At 40.5% G+C, this 18,279-nt stretch overlaps 2 protein-coding genes across 4 annotated transcripts; both read right to left on the bottom strand.

The window, feature by feature from the left end:
- Positions 1-407: 407 nt before the first annotated feature.
- On the bottom strand, positions 408-17,827 carry LOC137593949 (harmonin-like). 3 transcript variants are annotated; one of them, XM_068313076.1, is made up of 20 exons: positions 17,718-17,827; positions 15,793-15,860; positions 13,754-13,897; positions 13,510-13,648; positions 12,397-12,505; positions 12,257-12,281; positions 12,112-12,169; positions 11,831-12,019; positions 11,676-11,735; positions 11,254-11,310; positions 10,393-10,535; positions 9,499-9,564; positions 9,262-9,419; positions 9,051-9,106; positions 3,497-3,538; positions 2,992-3,045; positions 2,797-2,896; positions 2,132-2,241; positions 1,894-1,949; positions 408-755 (listed from the first exon to the last, which is right to left on the bottom strand). In XM_068313076.1, exons 1-20 carry the CDS (start codon positions 17,751-17,753, stop codon positions 743-745), a joined length of 1,683 nt encoding a protein of 560 aa, XP_068169177.1. In that variant the 5' UTR covers positions 17,754-17,827; the 3' UTR covers positions 408-742. The 3 variants fall into 3 exon arrangements, with proteins under 3 accessions (XP_068169177.1, XP_068169179.1, XP_068169178.1); XM_068313078.1 differs by lacking the exons at positions 408-755; positions 1,894-1,949; positions 2,132-2,241; ... (1 more) ...; positions 2,992-3,045; positions 3,497-3,538 and adding exons at positions 8,257-8,366; positions 8,618-8,667; XM_068313077.1 differs by lacking the exons at positions 408-755; positions 1,894-1,949; positions 2,132-2,241; ... (1 more) ...; positions 2,992-3,045; positions 3,497-3,538 and adding an exon at positions 8,534-8,667.
- LOC137593375 (harmonin-like) lies at positions 5,561-8,327 on the bottom strand. Its single transcript, XM_068312034.1, has 4 exons — positions 8,202-8,327; positions 7,946-8,062; positions 6,151-6,876; positions 5,561-5,695 (listed from the first exon to the last, which is right to left on the bottom strand). Exons 1-4 carry the CDS (start codon positions 8,286-8,288, stop codon positions 5,561-5,563), a joined length of 1,065 nt encoding a protein of 354 aa, XP_068168135.1. The 5' UTR covers positions 8,289-8,327.
- Positions 17,828-18,279: the final 452 nt, after the last annotated feature.

The raw sequence follows: 18,279 nt of genomic DNA, 5'->3' as shown, positions 1-18,279 counted from the left end.
ATGACAGTCGTGTTCATTAAAGTCAAAAGTGAACAGCGCCGTGGGGACTCTGAGGAGGTCGATATTCAAGGAGCACTGATGCCCCCTGTGGATGTGTAATTGCAAAACTGCGTGACTCCTCACGGTTACACTTCAGAAGTGGTGACGAGACAGGAAAATATATGCAAGGACACGTTGCAGAACACATTAATGAAACAAGGGGGGGGGGGGGCAGAATCTACTCTCTTAAAACAAAAAGATTGACACTGAAAGATGATGGTTGACAGATTTGTTCTCACTAATCCAGCCATGTCATAATTAAACTATAGGATTGTTAGGGAAATCAGGAAATGTGTACACACAACATAAAGTCAGCTCTGAGATCAGTAAGCAGGGCTCATATCGATTTGGGTTTGCATGACTGAGGGTTTTATTATTATTCTGACAAATAACAGGTGTGTTTGAGGAGAAACATCAGCATGATCGCGCACATCCAAAGTAGGTCAACCACATCCAGGCTCGACAGAGATCCATTACAAGAAACAACTAAATATTCTTAACAGTGATGATGCTTAAAGACCACTGAATGTTTGATTCTGAAGGCATGACACAAGGTTTACCTCTGTGTCCATATTGTCAATACCTCTCTGACAAGTAAAGAAGTAAACATGAAGAGGGCGAAATGCTTTTATTGAGATTAAGACGATGGTTACTCCTGAAGAGATCAACAATCTGTGGTTTTCTTAGTAGGACGTTGATAAGACTAGAAGAATGTTCTGAAAAAGAAAAGAGAAATCATTAACATCATGTAACTCAAAGATGTGCTGCTGTTTAATCCATAATAACTGGACAAGTAGGAAATATGTAAATCACACCATTTCTATCACTGCACATGAACCACAACAGAACTCACGCATATCTGAGATAATCATCACATCCATCTACAAAACAAGCCTAACGAAACCATGAGAGTAGGGCTGGGCGATGGGTCTTTAAATCATTATCGCTGTCCCTGTAAATGTCCACCTTGATTATGATTAACAAATAATTTTATTGAATTTACTTGCCTGATTAAACAATTTGAAAACATTCCAGCCCTACTTTAGAAAGTCTCCACAGTAGCACAGAAATCTTGTTACAGTACCACCCAATGTCACTTGGTGTGTGTGTGTACTGTGTGTCAGAACATGTAACAGTCCCAAGGTGCAACATCAATCTGAACAACTGCTGAAGGCTGGCAGAAGTCCTACGCTGCTTCTACTAACGTCCACCACACAGAACAATACCACAGAGGTGAGCTGCGTGGACGTTCAGATGTCTGGGTCAGGATTAGGCAGACACATGGTGTGACGGCTCACTGATAGCGTTAGCTCATGGCCACACTGTTGAACACACGTTAGAAATGGAGAGTCACATACATAAAGCGATCAATTTAACAAAGGCGATGGGAAATAAGACCAAAATTATTAGTTTTTCTTCTGACTGACAAAAAGAGACTGTCACATGTGCTGAGGGATGAAAAAAGGGACCAAACAAATCAAATGTCACTCCAACCCCCTCCGGAGACATGCACTGAAATGAGGAGGTTTGAAGACTATGTTGATTACCGGGGTGAGGGTGAAGTAGACGGACAGATTAGTGCTGAAGCACGTAGCCGTGTCTGTATAGTGTAGCACTGCCTTCAACCATCTTTCTGTTCAAAGTGGGACTGACTGATGCCGACTTAGGGCTGCATACACATGCACACATACACACAAGTTACACCGTCACATATTATAAGCTACTGGGTTTCATCTGATTATGGCAAAATGATCACACAAATGCTTCAAGTTTGCAATAGAATAATGGCATAACGACAAGAAAAATAGATAAAAACATTTGGAATAGAGCATAAATCATTATCGGAATGCTTACACTTCATCTTCATATTCTTTTGGAGGAGCGATAGCAATCACCACATCAATCCAGTCCTGAAGGTATAAACATCAGTTTCTACCATTATGCACTTAAATGAATCACTAAAAAACTAAAACTTTACTGAATCTGACAGTAAGAAGGTGATGAAAGAAAATCCAATTAATCGGTTGAGATCGATGTGTTCACTGACAACTGATAATTTCAGTATTTTATTTTCCTCTCATCTGAAGCCTACCCCTCCACTATGCCAGGCCCGGGCTAGAGAGTTCTGTCCTTCCGTCAATGTGGCATCAATCAGGATCTTCCCGTTCACAGCCATAAGTTCATCCCCAGGTACGATACCACCTGCAGAAAGACACAGCGACAGTTACCAGCCAAACAAATACATTAACAACAGCGATATGCTCAAACCACACACCAGAACCAGATATTACACCATATATGTGAGGTTGCAGTGGCATAAGCTCAAAGTTGTGAATGTATTTTAACTACATGCATCAGCGAAACACAACAAGCTTGGTAAATTCGCTGGCATCCTGATGTTGAGCATAATGAACAATGGAGCTGTAAGGATGCTGTAATGATAAAATAAAGATACAGCCAAGATCTGAACACACTGTTCTGAAATGGGACTATTGTTCTGAAATAGGACTATGGTTGTAAACAACAGAAATAAACCCTGTAGCACTGTATTAAATGTTATTTTCAATAAGTCAACATTGCTCTTAAGAGATGCCTTCTGCTTTCGTTATTATTTTCTCTGGGCCTCTTTGGTTAATAAAGAAGAATCTTTAGTAGTTCAGTGAGGCTCTTATTTTCCACACTTATTTTCCGTACTCTGGGTTAAACAAAGGCATCCAGATATTCGGTGATGTGATTTGGAAATGATTATGAACTGACCATGCTTATCAGCTGCACCACCTTCATATACAGAGGACACCACCAACTTGCCCAATGGTGAGTCCGCACCACCCTCCAGAGCAATATCAAGCTGTCCATTCTGAGGAAGGGTAACCAAAACGATCAATGCCACCCATCTTTCTTAACAATATTTCATTTTACAAAAGAGATGAAATTCCTCCAGTGATCCAGTACCTTTTTGATTCTCAGCAGTCTCACATCTCTCCCATTTATCTGATCCGAGGTGAACTAGATCCAAAAGATGGATTGCAGAAGGAATGGGGAAAAAACCCCCAAAAACAATGCCCCAGTGCAAAAAAGTATTAGCGACAATACAAATATCAATTAAAACAAAGAATGGCTTCGTACTCAATAAATACATGGACAATATGCTCGGAAATACAGAGTAATATAACATCCTTTCTAAAGGAAAAGGGCTCTACAACAGCTACAGCTTCTTTTTCACATAGAAGCAATTTTAATCAGGCTAAGCTACTATATTGGAGCCACTGCCAGTGGTCACAGGTATGAATGTGTAAAACTTGGTCTGACGTTGTCCATATTGTCAATAGAACCCAGGCAGTTGAATTCCTCATTTTGTAATTCTTGTGCCATTTCTCAGCTCTTATATCTGTCTTAATCCTTGAAGTAATGTATAGTGCAAAATATGGTGAGAAAACAAGGTGAGGTATACAATTACCATAGAGTAGGGCTCAAATTCCTCCTCGTATTTCTGAAATCCCTGAAAGAGAATCAGCTCATTAAATCCCATTAATATATTGACAGAGTTAATGAACAGGTCACACCCCAAAAAACACAGAAGAAGCATCTATGAATGATATCTGTACAATAAGTCACAGTATGAAGTGACGGCCAGATTTCCTTTGACAACCAGATCTTTCTTAAACATCAATAGCAGTGACTAAATAGAAACCAAGGAGACAGTCATTCAACCAAAGAGAAGCTTTTAAAACCTCATACTTATATTTAATTTGCACACAGGATAGTAGTCTTAATCATTGTTGCCTATAACAACAGTCATTTTTCCCTTCCATGACAAACACACATTCATCTATATACATTTCCTGTTGTTCCTGTTGCAGCTCAAAATTAAATAAAAAAAATGAACTCTGTGGAATTTATATTTTATTTTTCTTGACAGGATGCAATAAAAGTGATGTGACATTTAGCATAATAGATGCATTAAATCAGATAAGACTGATATTCTCTTTCTAAAAGCAAAGACTTGGGTACCGAGCAACGAGCTTCAGCTCTATTTGTAATGCAAACTGCACCAACCCATGCAGAGACAGGTATTACACGACAGCATCTGACCCACACACAGCAGTTACCATGCATGTATTAACAATATACTGTATGTTCACACCACTAGTGTGCACCAAATCAATGAAAAGGGCAACCATGCTGGACCAAAAGGCAGCGACAAAGCAGAGACTGGAGTCCACCATGAAGAAACTGGAAGCAAGAGCATGAGACAGAGGCAAAGCACTGGTGGACCAGAAGAAAAAAACACTCCAGAGCTGGTATAAATAAAGAGATTAGGTGACAGGTATGGATTACTTGTCGTTTGGTGCGTGATTTAAAAGATGAGTTGAAAGGCACCATCCGTTTCAGCATTTCTGGAGGCTGAAAAACAAAACCAGACGTCAGCTATCAAATATTTAAAATCAAGACAAACACAAACCCGATTTATAAGCTGGAGTTCCTATTTACACAAACAGCAGAGGTGTTTCAGGTTGGTAGTGGTCAAAAGCACAATCAGTCCGTTTTGTGACCTCAACCATCAGTTGGGGTGGAGTACGATCATACACCACTGAAGCAATGTGAGATGGATGACTGGAGACTCAGTGATCAGTGGGATGCGCTCAAACAGCTGTAGCTATGTGCAAAGAGGATTCTCCCTATCAATATGTTGTAAGTAATGTTCTAAAAACAGCTGAGTACTGTTCATTTTACTGATATACAGTCCTGTTGGACACTAGAGTCAATAGAACATATAGCCATAGGATGAGGTTTGTAGGACTGACTTAAAATAAATTATAGCTCTCATGTCAGCCATCCTGAAGGAACCTGTCCACCACGCATTGTGATGATGACTTATCGGTCACCCCTCCCAACCCCAATGTTGCTTAACTGAATACTAGCACCACGGGCATTCTAAGGAATTGCTGAATAATTCCGTATACAATCTCTCTGGATTGAAATTCAAATGCCAACTTTTTGCTTTTTCCCTTCTTAAAAGTTGTTAGGCCACTAAGATTCCTCAGCAGAACTCAGTGTGTTGTATATCTCTTACACAAGACAGAACCCCACTCAGCAGGAGTATTATTGAATGTAAATCTATCTGATTCAACTGATGACATAAAACTTTTAAAAATATACCTCAGAAGATCAATAGTATTGACTGCATTCACCTTCAGTCACAGTAACCGAAGGCAGGGGACTGGGGTTATGTTGTTGCGCTCTCCAATAACACTGTGATCCTATTAGTGTGACAAACATCTACTGAAAAGCTTTACTCCAAATACAGTTTGAAAAATGGGTATTGTGAAGGGCTGAGAAAAGGTTTCCTCTGGGGTTAAATAATCACAGATTATTCTTCAGTGAAACAGAGAGCATACAAAACCCACCAGGGTTCAGAAAAAAGCACTTCCTCATCTGGATGATGGCATACTGCATCATGTGTCTGAGTGATTTCTGGCTCTATAAGGCTGAATGCCTTATGAATGCAGGGCAGTGTATTTCATACCAGGACATCAGAGCGGAACGCAGCTCTGTGAGGATCTGGTCGGTGGGTTTGGGACTGGGGCAGCATGACTGGTTTAGACATGACAGGGGCCATCTGACGCCTCTGGTTGGGAGGGCTAGGAGCTAGTTGCTATTAAAGAAAGATCACGTTTCCACACATCAGCTGAGTGTACGATCAGAATTGAACAAGAGCAAGTCATATTTAGACAGAATTTCAACAGAAACACGGCATTCTACGGACACAACTCACCAAGGGAGAGCTTGATCTGGAAATTCCACTAGCATGAGAGGTATTTCTCATCACCTGAACCACAGGAAAAAAAAAATCTTTCAGCTCTCCAGCATGAACTGATCGATGCAACACACACCCAGACTTCCATGTTGAAGATCTCACAGCATGGCTGAGGCGTAAAAGCCATTCAGTGGAACAAATGCCAGCACAACATCCCACGCAGCCACAAGCAGACACCAATAATAACTATTCATATTTTATCTTTTAACACATTTTTTTCGGTGCTACATTTCTTCATAGACAGAATAGGGGTCTTTGCCAACCATCACCCCTCTCACACAAGAATCTCTCACCTTTGGGCTGGAGGGGTACGACATTTCACTGGCATTAGACGAGTACAGCCCTCCTCTTGGGAGATAACCACCCGCCTCCCACTTGCTCCTCTGACCTGGAGGACTGGGGGGGTGTTGGAGGTGGTGGTGGTGATTATGATGATAATGCTGGTGGTGTCCATTGTGGGGTCTCCCTTGTTCCCCTGTGTGTTGTGGTGGTGGGGGCGGAGGGGGAGGGGGTGGGGGAGGTGGGGGAGGTGGTGGTGGCGGAGGGGGTCGAGGGGTAGGCTGAGGAGAGGATGGAGGCCAAGATGACTGGTGTGGAGGAGGATGGTGGGAGGAAGTTGGGTGAGGGGGTTGAGGTTGGTATTGCTGAGGATAAGGGTGAGGCTGTGGGTGAGGAGATGGGGGAGGCCTGCGACCTTTGTTGGTCAGGGTCGATGGGGCAGATGGAGGCTTTCTAGCACTGGGTGGAGAAGGAGGGCGCCGGTGCGGGGGCACTCGAGAGGAAGGAGGGGAGTAATTGAGTATGGTTGGGTTCAGCTTGGGTACGGGTGGAGGGAGGGGTAAAGGAGGAGGTGGCTGATTAGTGCTAGGTTGGGTGGGGGCCAACCTCTTCAGGGGGCCTCTCAGGCTCTGGTCCACCTCATCAAGGTTAATGTCGTCCAGATCGGTAGTTGCAAGTTGGAGTCCCCCGGGGAAACGCATGACCTTAGGATCAGAGGCCGGGGAGAGCGGCGGGGAGAGCTTTGAGGTTAAATAGAGGAGATTTTGAAGATTAATACAGCAGCAAACAAATATTTGGTATTAAAGATAGACGGTGAAATGATGGCACTCTGATGGCATTCTCATATTATAGCTAAACATCCCACTAAAATGTAATCCTGGCAAAACAGCCCTGCTGTAATAGCATTTAGATTAATATTTGTTCAACATTGCCTAATCGTACAGTGTATTAGAGTTCCGTACGCAGCGCATGCTCAGAAAGTATTTTCTTTTTCTTCCTTATACAAAACATACGTGGTTTGTTTTTTTCTTCTGAGAGGCTGCTGCTCTCACGCATCGCATCATTTCATCTCGTGTTAGTTCTCCTGTTGATAATTTAATTTAATGTATTGATGATTGATAATGATAATTGATAGTTGATAATTTAATATAGTCGATAATTTAATTTAATTCTCCTCTTGATAATTTCACTATACCCATACTTAACTAGGCCTGCTTATTTTTTTTATTTCTATGCCTATTTATGATTTTCTATTTATATATTCTTGATGGGTTATTGATGGTGTTGTACTACTCTCTAGGTGCTGGTGCTTTCTATGTGCTTTTTCTGTGTTTTTGTACTCACTGTGCTGTGTGCGAAGGAGAAATTAATTTCCCTTATGGAACCTCCTTAAGGGATGGATAAAGTTATACTCTACTATAAACTTAACAATTTAGTATTCAATTTTAAATAATTTCAATTTTAAATGAACAATTTTAGTATTACTATTCAAATTATTCTTTTGCCCAATGTATGACATAAAGCAACTCAACCCAATAAAATAAATGAATAAATGGCACACAGTGGTGCAACCCTGTGATGGAAGTTTTCGCTCGAATCGATAAAACCAACCAAAGGCTAAGGATGCAGATGAATACACGTCACTCTCATGAGTATATTAAGTGAATCCAGAAGTATGAGCAAACTCAAAGCAAGACAAACGGAGGTATAACTCAGCAATCAAAAATGAAATTGGAATTACATTCAGCTCAATCCCATTTTAATAAACACATGACAGGAAGGAATTGTGTGTGCAGTCATTATCTCTACCTCTGGGGATTCGTTCTCCACACATGAAATCTGCTCCAGTCGAGTCTGACAAAGACGCTCCACCCAGTGTTGCACCTTCTCTGACTCCTCCAGGTCTTCCCTCTCTGTCTCTGAAACCTGTTACAGAATCATGACCATTATCTGCTCAACTTTAAAACAAAACAGCCTTAAACTGAATAAAGTACTTCAGAAGCGTTGAGTGGTTTAATCAACACTCGACTCTGCAATTCATTTTGGTAAATCCCTCTTTCCGTACCTCCTGAACCAGCCGATTGATCTTCAGTTGCTTTTCTCGTTCGTACATCTCTTCTTTCTCCTTAGCGAGTTTCAGCTCAAACTCCATCTCTTTCTTGTTTTTTCTCTGCTCCTGCAGTGTGTCTATTTTGGACACTTTCTTCTTTTTCTTCTTCTTGTCTCCTTTCTGAGATTTTCATCAGTTAATCAAAATAAAAAATACCCAGGAGAACAAACCTGTCACTCCAAATCCCACAGCACGACATGCATTGATAACAACACAATATCTATGACTGTTAAGGTTACAGCAATAAAGCTTAGATGTTAAGCACCACTTCTCAAAAGGCCATGAGAGCCGTATTAAAACCAGAAATGAGTTAGTTCGTCTCCTTGTAGCCACGCCACCACACCAAACTGAACTCAGACAGGTGACAGTACCTTGCGGATTGATGGAAGTTTTCCCTCGTATCGATAAAACCAGCCAAAGGCTAAGGATATAGATGAACACATGTCACTGTCATGAGTACATCCAAATCCAAAAGTACGAGCAAACGGAAAGCAAGACGGATGGAGGTAAAACACAGCAATCAAAAATGAAAATGGAATTACATTCAGCTCAATTCCATTTCAATACAAAGAGAAGTTGAAAAGGAAATAATGAACTTTAACTACACGTTTATATCGTTTATATTTCAGAAGCCCAACCTTTCCCTGTGAACAAATTTTGGATGGAAGCATTCAGGCATAAAATCATTTTCTCCAAAGATCACAATTTGGTTGTCAAAGGAAATCTGGCACTGGTCTGTGTTTCTTCTACTTGCATAGATATCATCCAACAGCTGTGACAATACAGCCGAGGTTCCAGACTCACTTGTCTGTCCTGTTCGTCCTCTTTGTCTTCCTCTGTGAAGGGGCTGGCTTCATCATCTTAGGAAAAAGGCCAGAAACAGCACAGCAAACAGACGTAACACAGAGAGAAAGATCATGCATAAAAACCAAACCAAGAAAGAATAAGTACTACAAAAAGTAGAAGTTTTAGAAGTAAAATGGGGGACCACGCATCTCAGGACAAAGGGTCTTACGAGAACTCTTGGCCTTTGGGGTTTGTGTGGTTTTCTTGTCAGTTGGGGTGGCTGATGGGATTTTTGGTGAACGTGGGCTCTTTGGACTCTTGGACCTGTCTCTGGAGCCCCAGTCCTCCTCCCACTCTCTGTTGTGCTTCCTCTCTGCAGCCTCAATCCTGCAGAGGAAGTGTACGATATTTGACATGGACCAAAACAACAATGAACTGAATTTAAAACATAAATTGAACTGAATACTTGTCCATCTCCTTCTTATAACGCTCCTCTTCCTCTGCAGTTTTCTGAGATATCTCCATCTGTCTCCTGTGAAAAATAAGATAAGTGAACCAACTGAAACTTGGGACAATGCTTCAATACACACCATATGACGCTATGCACAATTTATAGGTGCAACTGAACACAATAATCAGTGACATTTTTCATTCAAAGATGGTGCTGGCATTGAAGAGAGAGTATCTCATTTGAATTCCCAAAAGCCTGAACAAACTTTCAAATCATTTAGTAAAGTTGGCAAAATTATAATGATGTAACTATGGAGCACCAAAAGTCCAGGTCCTCATTTAAAAGGAAATGTCAGCAGGTCTTTTATACTTTCTCTGTTGATGGCATATGGAGCATACAGTATACTTGGTTAACATGAAAATGATCTTCAAACTGAGTTTCCTCATTGTGCTGTGGCATGACAACGCATCGCTTTACAGACGCAGTAGAGGCATTTGGATTCGGGGGTGACAGCAGAGATTTTTATCCTCAGAAAAGATAGATAATTTGGCACTGAGTGACAGACAATAAGAGATTTAATACAGATGTGTCAGCTCTCTAACACCAGTGGGCGATGACTTTCAGTCTTACACTGACAACATGTTGCTTTTTTCTGATCTGACTTTTGGAAGCAACTATTAGTCCAACAATTTCAACATATGTCCAACAGATCATAACAACCGGAAAGATCATAAAACACACACACACACACACACACACACACACACAATGGGAGCAACTTGTGCTACGTTGTATAGAAATCCCAGCTCATTTCAAACTGCAAATCCTAGACAGTGATCTTTTTGATAGGTTTTATTATCATTTTTGATTTAAGAAGAGGTGAAGTTATGTTTTGTACAGTTCACTCACTGCCTCTCCTTCTCCTGTTGCTCTTTAATGATTTTGTTCGTCTCCAGTGCGACCCTCTTCTGGTGCATCAGCTCTTGCCTGTCCAGCTCTCTTTGGGCCTCCACAGCCAGACGCTCCTCATCTGTCATGAAAAGTTCACTGCCCTGAGGCAGTCATGAGAGACAGTCATCAAACACAAATCATTGCATACAGCGAGGGTCTTCAAACTCTTCACCACCCTTCTTCATATATAAAGATGCTGGATTTAATGTTGACCTAGGGATATGACACTTGTGCAAAAGGTACAAGATGTCTGGTTTAAGTTCACACATGAATGTGTCACAGTACAAACACAATACAAACACGCTACACAGATTAATGCATTGGACAAGCTCCAAGGAAAAGAATAAATGAGATGGTCATTATTTGTCTCGGTTAGAAAGTTGTTGTTTCTGAGTATTGAGCAAACAACATGCCAAATGCCTTGACTGATTGTTGATGTTGCAGACATAAAATAAATCGTTGTTCGTGCTCACATGCTTGCCTAAAAAAGCCTGTTGTGATAAGACCCAAAGGAAATTTGAAATCCAAAATGCTGATGTTTCACATACATCTTCAGCTCAGCAGTGCAGAAGATCAAATCACTGAGGTGTCAAGAGTGCAACACCACCAACACAATATCTGCATAATTGTAAAATATGGTCACACTTTCCCCCCTTGTCCCTGAGTTACAATGCTGAATATTGAGCAGGTTTCTGCAGAAACACCATAATCTCAGTCAAGTCAGCTCTTAATAGATGTAAAATGAGTTGTGTCAGCTGAGCTGCAAAATGAACAGTTTGAATATGATTAATTCCCATTCAATATAATGAATTTACTTACAGCTCCTGTTAGAACAGTGATAGTCAGACTCCTGCTGCTCTTCAGGACTCTCACAGCCTAGGAAGAAAATAACATTAAACTTCAAATTATGACCTGTATGCTTGTGTGTATTATCTGGCTGTGAAATTATGGCCAGTTTTATTATAATACTACAGGCTTTATTTGTTGTATCAGTTATTTTGCCAAATAACAAGTTGTATTAAATTGCAAAACTATTCTGGATTATTAATTAAAAGATTGGATAGCATAGTACAAACACTGCCAATGACAAAGGGCTCTACTTTTCCTGGCATCACCGGCACATTTGGAACTTAAGTTCTCACGGTGTTGTCCGTGATTCAAACCAAAATGCAAAAATGTACAAAGACACATCTACCTGTAAAAAATTTGAACTCCAGCTGCCAACAATGAACAAAACTCACCTCTTTATGGTCCACATTGGTGAAATCCACCCCATTCACCTCCACAATCTGGTCTCCAACCTTCATTTTGTGATAAGATGTCAGGTCAGTTCACAGCAGCCGGGGATGTTCGTCACAGAATGCGATAGAGGTTCTCGGGTCATTTGAGGACTCACCTCAAGTCCGACTTCAGCAGAGAGGGATCCTGGTTTGACATTACTGATGTAGATACCAGGCTTCTGGGTGGGACCGCTGGAGATGCTGATGCCCATCCCCTCGGTGCCCACAAGGCTGAGGAAAACCTTCTTCTCCTTGATTTCTTTGCCTCCAATAGATGCCAAGCCCGCAATGCTGGTTTTCTTCTCCTAAAGCATCAGACAAATAAAGAAAAAAATAAAGAACAGTCTGATGATGTGAAAAAGGAATCTCTTAAAAAAAGCGTAAATCTGTGTCCTACCCCGGACTCAGACACAAACTGGTCAACAAACTGCCACTTTAGGGGTTCATCTGATGAGCTGAAGAATAATGGATGAGAGAGAACACAGTAACCTCACATCATTCCTCATTTTACCATAAAAGCATTGGCATGTTAATTATCTTACCTCTTCACTGGGATCATCCCCACATCTGCACAGATGGTGAGAAAATAGAGGAATTATTAATGTACACGTCATTAAACAACTTTCAATTTCAAGCATGTCAATCAAGCTGTTGCTGAAAAACGTGTTTGTGTCTGACGTACGCCGAACTTTGAGCGACACGATCTCCTTCGTCTTAATGAGACTGATGACCTCCTCGTGGATACAGGACGAGATAGAGTATCCATTGATGCGCACAATCTCATCACCCACCTACAAATCACCAGTGTGGAATGTTATTCATGACACTTTCCCTTTCAATATATCAAGCTATGTCACAGATGGAGCAACAAAAGTGCTTACATCACTATCTGCTTAATATACCGTCACAATATCATCTATTAATCTGTAAGATTCATTTACATTTGAATGCTTCAGTTTTTTAAGTAGCTGATGGTCTCAGCAAATTAACTGTCATAGAACCTCGAGATAAAAAATGTAACCAGTAACATCCTGGATTTATTAAGTCACACCCACAAGTGTAATTATACCTATATGTCAAAGCCATCAGTCACAAAAGACACACACACACACACACACACACACAGTTTTGTTAACAGAGATAGCTAGCAAAATGAGAGGCTACAAAGCTTCGGACTGACAACCTATATGTATATACGTATACATCACAAGGTTTAGGTTCAGGGTCCCTGCTTAATAAATAATTGGCTTGATTTACACCCAGCGTTATCTTGTTCATTCACTGTAGATACTCGTCCAATATTTGTAAAACATTATGCTCTTAAAATTTCTGTGAATATCTGGGTTACTGTTTACCATTTAGATGAGAGAAAAGTACTATTTGAATAAACTAATGTTGGGTGACGACGCAGTCTTTTCTTTTAAAATAGATGTTCTATGCAACTAATAAATGATTAAATACATTTTACTTTATGCTCAACCCTACTTGAAAGTATACAAAGTATACTGCCACACACAAATATATTCAATGTAGAATATTAATGTATGATTATAAATTTAACTTATTCTTATTGATCATCATAATTCCCCTATAATTTTCCAGTGGGAGAGTTGCCATGTTTTCCATTCACTGTGCTTGTCAGGTTAGATAGATTCAAGATAGATTCTTCTGTACTTTAACTACCGGTAATTACCATTTGTGTAGCATCCGTTATGTTTAGTAGTTGTAGTTTAGACACATGAAAAATATGTAGCAAAAAAAACAGATCTCAGTTAGTAATACTGTATGTACCAACCTGCAGGCCAACATTCCCAGCCTGACCATCTTTGACGATCTGTGATATGTAGAGACCACAGCCAAACTCCAGTCCTCCACGAACACTCAGACCTAATCCCTCACGATGTGTCCGATCCAAACGCACTTCTTTCAGCTTCCTGCGCCATCGGGAAGGAGAGTAGGATGCACATCAGAATGTGACTAACAAGTACACAGAAAAAGAAGAAAAAAAAAGCAAGAGAATGAGCCTGCACTGTACTCACCGGGACCTTTTGGGGGTCAGCAGGTCATATTCCACCTGGTGTTTCAGCGGAATGAGCGGTCGGATGGCATCAAACAGGGGCAAGCGCTTCGGTTCATTGATGACCAGTTTCAGGTCCCCGACCAGCACTGGTAAGTCCATCGATCTAACAGAGGAGGAGGTATGCTTTTGTCATCTTATTATCCTTTTGAACACACAGCTTCTATTTTCCACAAAGGTAAAACGCAGTTTAGGGTCAGACACTACTTGTTGAGAAGTAAAATGTATTTCCTCATTATAATTCTTGTGATCAAACAATTTTGATCACAAATGTATAACTTCTACATTTAAAAATGATTTCTACAGACTAGGGCTGTTCCACAAAGGGTACTGAACAATGCATCCTGAGGGCACCGTCTCTGAGGCTTTTCTGGCCTTGAAAGAAACAACATCTACAAACCCCAGGTCCATTTTACCATTCTCCTTTTTCTCTGAATATTGGCATCTTCATACTTCCCCTCTGGTTAAGAGTCTGGGTGTCATCCTTGTTCATACCCTGCAGTCTAAATCAATAACATCATTCAATCTGGTTATTTCCATCAACGTGATATCAGTCACCTTTGCCTGTGCCTATCATTCAACAGCGCTGCTATTCTCATCCCATATTGAAGAATGTAACTCCATTCTCTTGGCAGCTTGTCCAAAATTTGCCAGTCCTTTAAACTCAACTTCAAAAACACAGCGCTTCACACCAGCCTATTCAGACTGACACTGAACCTGTAACCTCATCTGTTCTATTCTACACTTTATTGTGTGCTTCACTAAGGTTTCACTAAGTTAAATTATTATTATTGTGGAGGGAAAATGTATTACTTGTACTGTTTTTATCATGAACACAGGCTTTACTGTCAAATGTAATAAATCCCCGACTTTGCATCTGTCCCATTAAGGAAGGTTCGACTCATGAAGCCTTTTATTCTTCATCACTCATAACGGCTGGTTTGACGGGGGAAAAAAATATTCAAGTGACATCAATTGAGGCAATTTATTGAACTTCAGTCACAAAAGACACTATACACATTTTACTTACAGTATATAGATACGAAATTTAGCTCACACCCACAGCTACAAACAGTTTTTAATGTGCAACCGTTGTGTAATCTTTAATTTCTATTTTAGTGAGAATATATAATTATATGGAGTTTGCCCCGCCTCACACCCTATGCCAGCTGGGTTGGGCTCCAACTCCCCATGACCCACGCCAGCGGATGAAGCGGTCGGGAAAATGAATGAATGAATGAATCTAAGCGCTAATGGAAAAAGATGAACAACAATCCTTCTTTCACAGTTCAAAGGAAGCCACAAGGAAACTAGAACAGCAATTAAAGAAGCATAGTAAAAGCAACAATATAAAATCTGTCCACCCGGCCTCCTCATTGAATTATTAATAGGTGCCATTTCAGGCCTGTTTAGAAGAATAACATAAGGGCTTTTGTGAATAACTGGCCAGGCTTGTCGAAGCACAGTGGAAACTGATCAGAGGCTTAACCAGTGGAGCCACAGAGCTCTGCCTCCGTACAAAGATTAGGTGAAATCTAGACAAGCACCCCCCAGCCCCAGCCCACTGAAAGTCATCAAAAATGATGATGAGTGTGACATGACAGGATTAAAATCACAAAAATTATAAAGTAAAAAAGTCCTTGAGGAGTTATTAGAAGTTAAAACATAGGTGGGCATCCTTTTCATCTGCAGCTGGTATAGAACAAGAACGTACAGAAACACTGCATAAACCATAATGTACCTCAAATTCAAGTGTATTCAACTTATAGTTGTAACTGCAGAAACATTATGTTGGAAAAAAGGTTTCCAAAAAGCACTTCATTAAATCTGGTTCAAAGTTTTACTTTTTTTATGACGAAGTCGATATACAATCCTTTACATTTTATTCATATAGGAATAGGAATATGATACACATTACAAAGATGAAACGAAAGAGTAAATGACTTGCTCTCAGACACGCTCACATTCTAACAACATGAGGCACTGACAGATTCTACTCACTTGTGATACATGCGGAGGACATCATACAAGTAATCCTTTTCTGCTTCATTTTCAATCAGCAACTCCACCTGCAATGAAGGACAAACATCTGGCTGTGACCTACTGACTGCTACCCCAAAGAAAACCCCAGACCACCGACACACACTGTGACTTTTCTCCTGTGGTCCTGTCATTTCTACCGATGGAAAAGTCACCCATGTGCGACTGTGTGTGAGGGTGATCATACAAACCTGATGACGGCTCAGGTACAGCAGAATGGTTTTGAGGAAACGCTTTGGCCAATCACTGATGTAACACATTTAAACACTTTTTCTCCACTAAATCTGTCCCAGACTACGCTATCTCATTTCAACACTCCAACATTTTCTGTTAGAAAGTCCTAAACTAAGCATTAAGGCAGTGAGACTCCTCAGACTGATGTAGGTGTAATGAAGTGTCCTTCTCTGGGAGGGAATAATGGCAGTGACGCTGGGGGAAGCCTGCAAGTGGGAAGGTCAGCAGTGTCATCTTACATCTGACATCACAACCAGAGACGGACATTCACACCCAACACTTGCCCACCAGGGCGTACAAGCTTCATGTAATGTCAGCTATCCTCAGAAATTATGGAAATGTGCCCATTCACTCGTGTCACTTTGGATAGATAGATAGATAGATAGATAGATAGATAGATAGATAGATAGATAGATAGATAGATAGATAGATAGATAGATAGATAGATAGATAGATAGATAGATAGATAGATAGATACTTTATTAACTTTATATAGGACTTAAAGTACATCACGGAAGTAATAACATAGAACAAAACCACGTGCTTCCTGCAGGGAGGTGGGTGTGATGGTGTGTGCAACAAGGTGTTTATGACTGTCATAAAGATCTCTCGCTCGGGGCAGTGAGGCAGGCAAACACTCCTAGAGTCTGGGCCAACCTTCGACTTTGGCACTGCAAAACGATTAGGCAAGAGAAAACTCTGCTGTCAGATATTCCAGACCAACCTTCTAAGAACAATACCAAACTGAAATGCCACATAAAAAACTTAAGTGGCATATAAGGCAATTCTTCTGTGAATGTGTAGTAAGACAACACACACTCAACACAACCGAGACGGAGAGCAGGAAGATGAGAGACAAAGTCCGATTGTGTCGTGTTGGCCCCTCATTCTCTAATTAAACCTGTAAATTGTCCCCATTTTTTCCGCTCAGCTGCTCACCTCAAGCGTGCTGTTTTATTTCATGCTAAGATGCCCTTTGTGACCAGCCTACAGAATGGGGCTGTGTGCTGATCCCTGGTGTCAGGGGCTGAAAACACCCTCAACATATCAGGTTCCCTTTCTGTATCATCCCTTTATTCATTGTTACTCTTGAAGCCTGTAGAGTGTTGACGACAAACACAAACAGTATAACGTATTTGGTCTTAATTCAAAGGAATAAACACAATGGATCCACCTCACTTTTGTTTAATACTGTACATATTTCACACAGCCAGAGCAGGGGGACAAATATACAGATGATGGAATGTCTATTAAAATGTCAAGAGAAATATGAATGCCAACTGGGGTACAAACTATACTAATGCAACTCACAATACACCTGCTTAAATATCACTGAACAGCGACGTTTATTTCATTCTAGAAGCAGTAATTTCAGAAAAATAAAAATTCACCAAGCTACTATTAAATCTAATAGTTTTTATTTGTTATTTAATTCACGGGTAACTTTAAAGCAGCGGTTCCAGACATATGAAATTCAAAGTCATGTTTAAAAATAATCTGAATGGATTCCTTTCTATCTCACGAAGCTATTGGATCAGGCCTGTGTCCGTTTAACATCCCAATGAAAGGTACACCTGAGCCAACGAAGTAGCAACCTGCTAGGCTTTTAAAAATGTGTCTAACTGAAGAGGAGAACAATGTTTGGATCTTACCTTGTGCCTAAATTCTCGAGCAACTTTCCGCTCCATCGTTGAAAAACAAATTAAACTATCCGATGTGAGATGCCAGCGTCAGTGTAGTTTGACAGGACCGGACCAGGGTCAGTGCGTCAAAGCAGAAGGTAGTAGTGAATCTACACTTCCGGTTAAGTCTTTCACAATAAGATAACAATGAAAGAACCCAAGGCTCTTATTCGTCGCAAGTATGATGACGTTGACCACACAACACATTACCTGATCTGAACTATATTAAATTGTTTAAGCATGTTCCCCACAGACTACAAATGTAGGCCTTTCATGCGAAGGGATAAAGCAGTTATTATGGACATCATTTATGCAAGACTGCTTATTTCAACACTTCAGGCTAGTTAATAAGTCAAATCTAAGTATTACATACATACATGATAATAATCCTAAAGCTTTTAATGACTCTTGTTTATAATAATTAAGCGCTCACAATCGCGTATTTTATTTTAAAATCCTCGTACTCTTCCTGCCACATAGTAAATGCTTTTAACTTTATGATACTACACTTTACATTTTGTGGCGTTCGATG

This window comes from Antennarius striatus, chromosome 4 (genome assembly GCF_040054535.1).
Source record: "Antennarius striatus isolate MH-2024 chromosome 4, ASM4005453v1, whole genome shotgun sequence".
Lineage (NCBI taxonomy): Eukaryota > Metazoa > Chordata > Actinopteri > Lophiiformes > Antennariidae > Antennarius > Antennarius striatus.
This window is presented reverse-complemented; position numbering and strand designations above follow the sequence as displayed.